Here is a 10,514-nt window from a genome sequence, read left to right on the forward strand (position 1 = left end):
TCGAAGATTTTCTTTTACATCTTTTTCCACAATTTGTCAACTGGCGAGGGCTAAAAGTACGCCGACCATCCATCGAATCTAAAACATTTTATTTATTTAAACATTTTTTTTTAAATATTATTAAATTTAAATTGAAAACTTGTTTAAATTAAAATGTAATTGAACTACCGTGAGTCTCCTCTATTCAAAGGGCCAACGAAAACCGTGCGTGATTACACAAGAAACTAAAGTTCCGAATTTTTTTATTTGAAATAATTTGATAACAATATTATTATTATTATTATTATATATACCTGATTATGAACAAACGATTTTCATCGAAAATACAATTTTTCTGTAATGAAATTCCCTGACTTTTCCAGGTTTTCCAGTTTAAACAATATTTTTCCATACACATTATAAGTGTGATTTATATAAAAAGTAATTAATTAAAAAGCAAATTTTATGCAAACATACAGGGCTCGAACCAGTGAAAGTATTTAAAAATACGGACTTTACGGACCAAGAATGAATATTTACGGACCAATTACTGACAAAAATATATAAGAGAATATTTTACTTAAAAGTATAAATTAGATTTTTTTCATAACTAAAAAACATACCAAGTTGAAGTCCACAACGTTGATCAACGAAAAAAATTGTTCAATAAGTAAATTAATTAAAAATTACGCAGCAATAGTGACACAAAAATATTACATTTTTCGAGGAATTCGATTAAAATTGTATCAAAAATAATTGAAATTCTGTTATGAGTTTCTGCTATGAGTTTACATTCATGTTTTTTTATTACATTTCAAGAATAAGTACAATAACTTTAGAAAACAATAATTTTCCAGGATTCCAATCAAAATTCCCTGACTTTTCCATGGTTTCTTCAAGGTTTATAAAAATTCCCTGACATTTACAGGTTTCCAGGTTGCGTGGCAAACCTGTTGTAACAATCAAGTGTGAGGTAGTTGGAATAAATATTTCGATCATCTTACAAATTGTGAAAAGGAGGTTCTGCTGCCCGTGATATCAAAAATAAAAATTTGAAGCGAAAAAGAATTTTTTGATAATAAACTTTTTTTCCATAGATACCTAGATTGATTGAGTGGAGAACAAAGGGACGTGAAAAAATTTATGGAAGCACTTTCGTGATTCGAATTAGTCACCAACTGTGGCTGCCGATACATTTCATTTTTCCGGCGAATTTATTGCTTAAAAAATAATGTTTGTAAAATATTTGACACGTTATCATCAAATTAATTAATCAAAAGTCAAAAATATAAACAAGCATAACTTGCGTATTATATACTAATATAAATATAAAGTTAAGGAAACAAATAATTTTTACACAATATTTCCAAGAATTAAAAAATTTATTAAACAATTAAAAGAGAAAAGTAAAAAAAGTATAGGAAAGTTAGATGAGTTTATAATCGCAATAAACAAATTGTAATATGAAAATTTAAAGAAACTTTTCGAGAAAGTAATTTTTTTCAAGTTCGCAGTATATATACAATTATTGTCGTCGAATCTCATCCGTTTTTCGAGTTTTTTTTATCGTATTAAAAAAAGTATATCAACTTACATAAATCTAGAATCGCAGGAAGCAACTTGTAAGAAAACAAATTCAAAATTTAATCTGAACATTGAAGCAGGAAAGTAACTCACGATTCATAAATTTTTAACGAGTTAGGTAAACGCAACCATTTTTTTTAATCGTAATATGAAAATTAAAGAAATCTCTCGAGAAAGTAATTTAAAAAAGTAACTCGCGATAAATAATTTTTTAACTAATTAGGTAAATGCAACCTTTTATTTTAATCGTCATAGAAAATTAAAGACATCTCTCGAGAAAGTAATTTTCTTTTCTTTTCAAGATCGCAGTATTTATACAATTGCCGCCGAATCTCATGTTCTTTCGAGTTTTTTTATCGCATTAAAAAAAGTATATCAAATTACCTCAGTATAGAATCGCAAGATGCAACTTATTAGAAAATAAATTCAAAATTTAATCTAAACATTGAAGCAGAAAAGTAATTAACGATAAATAAATTTTTAACTATTTAGAATTATCGCAATCTTTTTTTAATCGTAATATGAAAATTAAAGAAATCTTTCGAGAAAGTAATTTTCTTTTTTTCAAGTTCGCAGTATTTACACAATTGTCGTCGTTAAAAAAAGTAACTCACGATGAATAATTTTTTAACTAATTAGTTAAACGCAACCTTTTATTTTAATCGTAATATGAAAATTAAAGAAATCTCTCGAGAAAGTAATTTTCTTTTTTTTAAGTTCGCAGTATTTACACAATTGTCGTCGTTAAAAAAAGTAACTCACGATAAATAATTTTTTTTTAACTAATTAGGTAAACGAAACCTTTTATTTTAATCGTACTATGAAACTTAAAGACATCTCTCGAGAAAGTAATTTTCTTTTCTTTTCAAGATCGCAGTATTTATACAATTGCCGCCGAATCTCATGTTCTTTCGAGTTTTTTTATCGCATTAAAAAAAGTATATCAAATTACCTCAGTATAGAATCGCAAGATGCAACTTATCAGAAAATAAATTCAAAATTTAATCTAAACATTGAAGCAGAAAAGTAATTAACGATAAATAAATTTTTAACTATTTAGAATTATCGCAATCTTTTTTTAATCGTAATATGAAAATTAAAGAAATATTTCGAGAAAGTAATTTTCTTTTTTTCAAGTTCGCAGTATTTACACAATTGTCGTCGTTAAAAAAAGTAACTCACGATGAATAATTTTTTAACTAATTAGTTAAACGCAACCTTTTATTTTAATCGTAATATGAAAATTAAAGAAATCTCTCGAGAAAGTAATTTTCTTTTTTTTAAGTTCGCAGTATTTACACAATTGTCGTCGTTAAAAAAAGTAACTCACGATAAATAATTTTTTTTAACTAATTAGGTAAACGCAACCTTTTATTTTAATCGTACTATGAAACTTAAAGACATCTCTCGAGAAAGTAATTTTCTATTCTTTTCAAGATCACAGTATTTATACAATTGCCGCCGAATCTCATGTTCTTTCGAGTTTTTTTATCGCATTAAAAAAATATATCTAATTACCTGAATATAGAATCGCAATCAGCAACTTGTCAGAAAATAAATTTAAAATTTAATCTAAACATTGAAGCAGAAAAGTCATTCACGATAATTAAATTTTAACGAGTTAGGTAAACGCAACCTTCTATTTTAATCGTAAAAGAAAATTAAAGAAATCTCTCGAGAAAGTAATTTCATTTCTTTTCAAGATCGCAGTATTTATACAATTGCCGCCGAATCTCAAGTTCTTTCGAGTTTTTTTATTGCATTAAAAAAGTATATCAAATTACATGAGTATTAAATCGCAATCAGCAACTTGTCAAAAAATAAATTCAGAATTTAATCTAAACATTGAAGCTAAAAAGTAACTAACGATAAATAAATTTTTAACTACATATTTAGGTAATGAAAATCTTTTTTTAATGGATTTATAAGAATGGAAGAAATAATCGAAAAGAAAATTTTCTTTTTTTCAAGTTCGTAGTATATAAACAATTGTGGCCAATTATCATCTGTTCTCGCGAGTTTTTGTTTCGCATTTAAAAAGTGTAGCAAATTAAATGAGTTTTGAATCGCAATAAGTAAATTTCAATTAAGTATTTCTTAGAAATTATACAAAAAAAATATATTTTATAAAGAATACTAACCGGCATCATACAAATTATCGAGATTATCCCAGTCGAATTGAAATTTGTTGATGCTGATAAGACACAACGTTGAAAAACAGTTATGCTGCAGACAAGGAGCTGGAGGTTCAGCATTTGTGTAATTTTCAACAGCTGGCGTAGAGCGATGTCGACATTGGGCAAAGGGAAAAATCTTTAACTTTTTGGATTCAACTATAATATTCCACGAGGTCTTAAAAATGGAATTTGGTCCTGTGCGGTCGCTTCCGTTGTGAGGAGACTTTTTATCACTTTTCTTTAGCTGAAAATCAATTTAAAATTAATTTAGATTTAAAACAATAGAAAATATAATTTTTTTAAGAATATAAAAAAATTCATCAAAAACATCATCAAATATCAATTATTTTAAACATTCTAAATTGAAAATCTTTAAAAAATTAAATTATAAAATTTTTATTACAAATTTCTTTGGAAATTATAAAAAATATATATTTTATAAAGAATACTAACCGGCATCATACAAATTTTCGAGATTATCCCAGTTGAATTGAATTGTCGAGTCTCTTGAAATTTGTTGATGCTGATAAGAGACAACGTTGAAAAACAGTTATGCTGTAGGCAAGGAGCTGGAGGTTCAGCATTTGTGTAATTTTCAACAGCTGGCGTAGAGTGATGTCCACATTCGTCAAAGGGAAAAATCTCTAAATTTTTCGATTCAACTCTAATATTCCACAAGGTCTTAAAAATGGAATTTGATCCTGCGAGGTCGCTTCCGTTGTAAGGAGACTTTTTATCACTTTTCTTTAGCTGAAAATTAATTTAGATTTAAAACAATAGAAAATATAATTTTTTTAAGAATATAAAAAAAAATTCATCAAATATCAATTATTTTAAACTCTCTAAATTAAAAATCTTTAAAATATTAAATTATAAAATTTTTATTACGAATTTCTTTGGAAATTATAAAAAATATATATTTTATAAAGAATACTTACTGGCAACATAGAAACTGTCGAGATTATCCCAGTCGAATTTAATTGTCGAGTCTTTTGAATGTTGTTGCTGTTGATAGGACACTACGTTGGAAAAAACAGTAGCGTTGTGCTGCAGACAAGGAGCTGGAGATTCAGCATTTGTGTTATTTTCAACAGCTGGCGTAGAGCGATGTCGACATTGGGCAAACGGAAAAATCTCTAAATTTTTCGATTCAACTTTAATATTCCATGAAATCTTAAAAATGAAATTTTGGCCTGCGAGCTCGCTTCCGTTGTGAGGAGACTTTTTATCACTTTTCTTTAGCTGAAAATTAATTAAGATTTAAAACAATTGAAAATATAATTTTTTTAAGAATAGAAAAAAAATTTCATCAATAACATTATCATTAAATATTAATTATTTTAAACTCTCTAAATTAAAAATCTTTAAAATATAATTATAAAATTTTTATTACGGATTTCTTTGGAAATATTATAACAAATATATATTTTATAAAGAATACTCACTGGCAACATAGAAATTATCGAGATTATCCCAGTCGAATTTAATTGTCGAGTCTCTTAAAAGTTGTTGATGCTGATAGGAGACTACGTTGGAAAAAAGTTACGTTGTGTTCCTTTTCCGAATAGATTTGAAGGCTGACAATTTTCACAGCGTACTACTCCTACTTTGTTTATCGATATCGACATTTTCGATAAATTGCAAAACTTTTACAGTTCAGTACAAATTTCCGCGGATTTAATACGTCGGTATTGAGAATGCTCGATTCTTCGAAACATGCGACAAAAATATAAGACGGCGATGATTTCGTATTAAATGCGCATCATACGAATAACGAATAACATTTTTTTAAGTTTAATATAAAAATGGAAGAAACATTTCGAGAAAATAATTTTCTTTTCTTCAAGTTCGCAGTATTTACACAATTGTCGTCGAATATCATTTGTAATCTCGAGTTTTTGTTTCGCATTAAAAAAAGTCGCAATCAGCAATTTGTCAGAAAATAAATTCAAAATTTAATCTAAACATTGAAGCAGAAAAGTAAGTAACGATGAATAAATTTTTAACTACTTAGGCAAAAACGCAACTTTTTTTAAATTGTAATATAAAAATCAGTGAGAGAAGCAGGCGCAAAGCGCCTACATCTTAGGGATTCGTGGCCTGAAATAAAAAAGAAAAAATAATTAAATCAATCATAAACTCCACATGATTTTAATAACAAGCGTTGCTATGACAACCATTACCATGGCAACAATTAACATAGCAACGGTTTTCATGACAACGATAGTTATGACAACCATTACCATAGCAACGGTTTCCTTGGCAACAGTTGTTATGGTAACCATCACCATAGCAACGGTTGCCATGGCAATTGTTGCTAGGGAAAACTACCAACGGACACCATAGTCTCGCTATAAGAGTTTCGGCCCTTCGCCTCAAAACCCTAAATATGGAAGAAAATCTCTCGAGAAATTCGATTCAGCAATCCGATTTAGCATTTGTCAATCTGTTAACAAAAAATAGCAAAAAATTAATTTTTCCAAATTAAATTGTTTAAATTTCAATTAAAAAAATTAATTCTTTTTTAACTGGAACAGTAATACTTTAAATAATATAAAATATTTACCAATTTTGTTTTTGAACTCTTAAATGAACTTTAAAACAATTTGTATTTAGACTTCCTGCGAACCAATTCTAATTTTTTTCCTCGAAGTGAATTTTTGTTTAATTTTTTTTTCTTCGCTTAAATTATTATCTTCTGCAATGTTCGCGTCATTATTTACAAGATTATGCCGCTGGAAAAATTCTGAAATACTGCAAGTTGTGTACGACACGCAGGTATCAGTAATTTTCTATTTTGGAAATAAATCGAATGACGGTTTTTGGTGTTTAATCAAGTATTTTCGAATTTTTTCAAAATAATGAAAATCTCCAGTGATTTGTATTAATTTTTGTGAAATTTAAATTCTTCGGACTTCCTTTTAAAAGTCTTGAAAAACTTTAGATTCGTCGGATGGACATTCTCTCGAAATAATTGTTGAGTTAATTATTCCCTGTACAATTTGCGTGTAGGATCTTTTGGATCATTTGGGATGTGGCACTTAAAAAATTTATTCCTTCTTTTTTGTAAGTTTAATGAAATTAAATTCTTCCAGCTTATTTCAAGTTGCCTCATTCTATCGCCCAACATCGATCTTCTATTTGTCGTATCAAAGACTTCAAAATCGGTTACTTCTTGAAAATCCGTAAATAATTTTCTAACAGTTTCCCACGGGAAGTCTTTTAAACGTCCACGTCCTCGGTAAAAGTCAAGGGAAAAAGATTTTAAATTTACTGCCTTGTCTTTTCCACTTATGTACTTGACAATTTCCTTCTTATTAAATACAATTTGCATAAAATTGAAATAAGCATTTCCAAATTGAACAATACAATCTTGGTCATTTTTAATTCCTTTACGAATATCTGGATCCTTTAAACATTCATCGAATTTTAAATTTCTCGTGATGATTTGTTTTGTTAAATTATAATTGTTACGCGATTCTACGAGAATTACTCTACCAGTTTTCTTGTGCATTGAGCACCTTGCACTTTTTTTGTGTTATGGCCAGATTCCTTGCAGTCCTTGCAAATTGACTCATCATTTTTATTTGATTTTAAAGATATTGGTCGCTGTCCTGGTTTCTTTCGTAATTTTTGTTTGTCAAAACAAAAAAAATTAATTTTTCTTAATTTCTTCTTTTTTAAGATATCCTGCATTAACAAGACCAATTTGCCGAATATTAATGCAGGCATTTTTGTCCCTGTCACATTGGTGTCCGCACGTTAGACAAATATAATAACGATGCAGTAAGTTTGTAATTTTTCCCTCCACATTCGCTACAAAAACGAGTGGTGTTATATTTGTCAACCGTCTGAACCCTGATGTTTGATTTTAATTCCTTTGACTTGTTGTTTAAAATGTGATTCAACATTATTAAATTGGATTTTCTGTATCAACTTCTTAAATGAGGAATATATTTTCCTAAAATGAAGAGAACAGCTTTTGAATTTTCGATCAACGAATTTTTCAAAATTATCAGCAGTGTCCAAAACGTTAGCTGTAACAGGATACTTGCGGCCCAAGTCGATGGAAATTATTTTCTCCACTAAAAATGGCGCCAGTGGATTGAAATCCACATTCCACGATTCTATTAGAGAAAATCATAAAATGAAAAAATAGTTAAAATTAAAAAAAAAATTTAAATATTATTTCAGAAAATTTGAAAATCTCTCGAGTCACTTGTACCTAATAAGAGAATTTTTTAAATTTCGATTCTGAAATAATTGAGAAATTGAAATTTGAAAAAAAATTCGTGATATGTATACACTGAGAGAAACGAAGGTACACTGCTGTTCATTTGGAGGTTGTGTATCGCAATTCAAATTTGGATCAACTGCGCGCTCTAAAGGGGCGTGTAACGCGCCCCTTTAAAGCGCGCTGCTGACTCTTGACTCGTGGGACGCAGTGAGACCGCATGGTTAAATAACCTAGGTTATGGAGACCATGCGAGCTCACTGCGTCCCATGTCCAGCGTCAGCAGCGCGCTCTAAAGAGGCGCGTTACACGCCCTTTTAGAGTGCGCAGTTGATCCAAATTTGAATTGCAATACACAAACTCCAAATGAACAGCAGTGTACCTTCTTTTCTCTCAGTGTAATAATAAAAAATTGAATATCACGTTTCACGTTTGTAACATTTTCTGGTTAATTAATAATAGTCTATCAAAAAGCAAACAAAAACATTTTTAATTTTCGGATAGAAAAAAAAATAAACCTTTGTTCCTTGTTCCGGAATCATGCCCATCGCGCAACCATCGCTGCTTTATTGGTTCGACATGTCCTCGTCGAAATAACCCTAATGGCCTTACTTCATTCCAAAAATGTCTTTAAAAATATTATCGCGCGAATCACGATAATAATTTCTCTGCTGATAGTCGCCTTGCCACTGATGATGTTGTTTATAGTCTTCGACTTCTCTTTGATAGTTTCTCAAGTTACTTGAATATACCCTCAGCTAACAAGAATCACAATTGTAGGTATTTCGTGACCTAAAAAAAGAAAAAACAGATTAGCAAATCAAAAACACATAACAATAAATATTACAAACTTTGTACAAAAAACCTGTGATTTCACAATTTTTTAGAGAATTCAAAGAAAAAAACACTAGTTAAAATGAAACATTGAAAGAATGCATTCGTATATATTCGGTTCACAAGAATCACAATTGTCGGTATTTCGTGACCTAAAAAAAGAAAAACAGATTAGTAAATCAAAAATACATAATAATAAATGTTATAAACTTTAAAAAAAACTCTTCATTTCACAAATTTTAGAGAATTCAAAGAAAAAAAACGACTAGTTAAAATAAAAAATAGAAAAAATTTTCGTATCGATTAAATTAATGAGAACGCGGATCGTGCAACAAAAAAATATTACACTTCACTTCACAAATTTTTTCTTGAAATTTTTTTTAGAAAAAATGTTTAATAAATTAATATCCAAGATAAACAAAAAAATAGACAAAATACAAGATTGAAAATCGCAACTATCGCTGCTTTATTGGTTCAACATATCCTTGTTGAAATAACCTTATTGCCGTTACGTTATCCCAAATGTCTTTGACAATTATCGCGCGAATCACGATAAAAATGATAGTCTTCGCCTCTTCACTGACAATCTACAGAGTCACTTTAATATTCTTTCGGGTCACAAGAATCACAATTGTATGTATTTCTTGACCAAAAAAAAGGAAAATCGATTAGTAAATCAAAAATACATAATAATTGATAATTAATAATAATTAATTTGTAATAATATTACAAACTTTGTAAAAAAAACTTTGATTTCACAATTTTTTAGAGAATTTGAAGAAAAAAAACACTAGTTAAAATGAAAAATTGAGAGAAAACATTCGTATGTATTCGGTTCACAAGAATCACAATTGTAGGTATTTCGTGACCTAAAAAAACAGATTAGTAAATCAAAAATACATAATAATAAATATTACAAACATTGAAAAAAACCTTTGATTACACAATTTTTTTGGGAATTCGGAAAAAAACTAGTTTAAATGAAAAATTGAGAGAACTTGAATACTCTTTCGGGTCACAAGAATCACAATTCTAGGTATTTCGTAACCTAAAAAAAAGGAAAACAGATTAGAAAATCAAAAATACATAATAAATATTACAAACTTTGTAAAAAAAACTGCGATTTCACAATTTTTTAGAGAATTTGAAAAAAACTAATTTAAATGAACAATCGAGAGAAAACATTTCTATATATTAAATTCATAAGAATGTGAAGCGTGCAACAAAGAAAATATTGCACTTCACTTAAAAAATTTGGTTTTAAATTTTATTTTAAAATAATACAAATAAAAAAACAAAAATAAATTTTTGTTTAATTTTACAAAAAATAGACATTTTTTATTTTCGTATAGAAAAAAAAGTGAAATTTACCTGTGTTCCTTGTTCCTTACTCCGGGCCCATGGCGTAACCATCGCTTCTCTCTTGGACCGACATATTATCGTTGTAATAACGTTAATGCCGTTACTTTATTTCAAATGTCTTGAACAATTATCGCGTGAATCTCTCTGCTGAAAGTCGCCATGCCTTTTTATTTCAAAAATTTTTTCCTTTTCTGCATCATTATGTAAATTTTTTAATTTTGGCGTAATTTTTCCTTCCATTTAATTTCTTTGTCTAAAATTTTATGTGACAATTTTAATCTTCTTTTGAAACCGCTAAGATCGTTGCATTCTTCTGAGGTTGTCATGAATTTTTAATTATTATT

At 28.5% G+C, this 10,514-nt stretch overlaps 2 protein-coding genes across 2 annotated transcripts; both read right to left on the bottom strand.

Annotated features, from left to right (window-relative positions):
• Positions 1 to 1,492: 1,492 nt before the first annotated feature.
• On the bottom strand, positions 1,493 to 6,245 carry LOC122501287. The gene is made up of 5 exons (XM_043610636.1): positions 5,984 to 6,245; positions 5,186 to 5,840; positions 4,679 to 4,982; positions 4,194 to 4,490; positions 1,493 to 3,984 (listed from the first exon to the last, which is right to left on the bottom strand). The coding sequence occupies exons 3-5, from the start codon at positions 4,685 to 4,687 to the stop codon at positions 3,700 to 3,702; spliced, it is 591 nt and encodes a 196-aa protein (XP_043466571.1). The 5' UTR covers positions 4,688 to 4,982; positions 5,186 to 5,840; positions 5,984 to 6,245; the 3' UTR covers positions 1,493 to 3,699.
• A 132-nt stretch (positions 6,246 to 6,377) lies between these two features.
• Positions 6,378 to 8,961, bottom strand: LOC122501289. The gene is made up of 2 exons (XM_043610639.1): positions 8,493 to 8,961; positions 6,378 to 7,867 (listed from the first exon to the last, which is right to left on the bottom strand). The coding sequence occupies exon 2, from the start codon at positions 7,252 to 7,254 to the stop codon at positions 6,727 to 6,729; it is 528 nt and encodes a 175-aa protein (XP_043466574.1). The 5' UTR covers positions 7,255 to 7,867; positions 8,493 to 8,961; the 3' UTR covers positions 6,378 to 6,726.
• Positions 8,962 to 10,514: the final 1,553 nt, after the last annotated feature.

Source organism: Leptopilina heterotoma, unplaced genomic scaffold (genome assembly GCF_015476425.1).
Source record: "Leptopilina heterotoma isolate Lh14 unplaced genomic scaffold, ASM1547642v1 Lhet_206, whole genome shotgun sequence".
Lineage (NCBI taxonomy): Eukaryota > Metazoa > Arthropoda > Insecta > Hymenoptera > Figitidae > Leptopilina > Leptopilina heterotoma.

Coding starts and splice junctions, on each gene's coding strand:
- LOC122501287 (XM_043610636.1), bottom strand. Junction 3,985..4,193: donor CGAAAATTTGTATGATGCCG/GTTAGTATTCTT, acceptor ATTGATTTTCAG/CTAAAGAAAAGTGATAAAAA.
- LOC122501289 (XM_043610639.1), bottom strand. CDS start 7,254: ATGCACAAGAAAACTGGTAGAGTAATTCTCGTAGAATCGCGTAACAAT.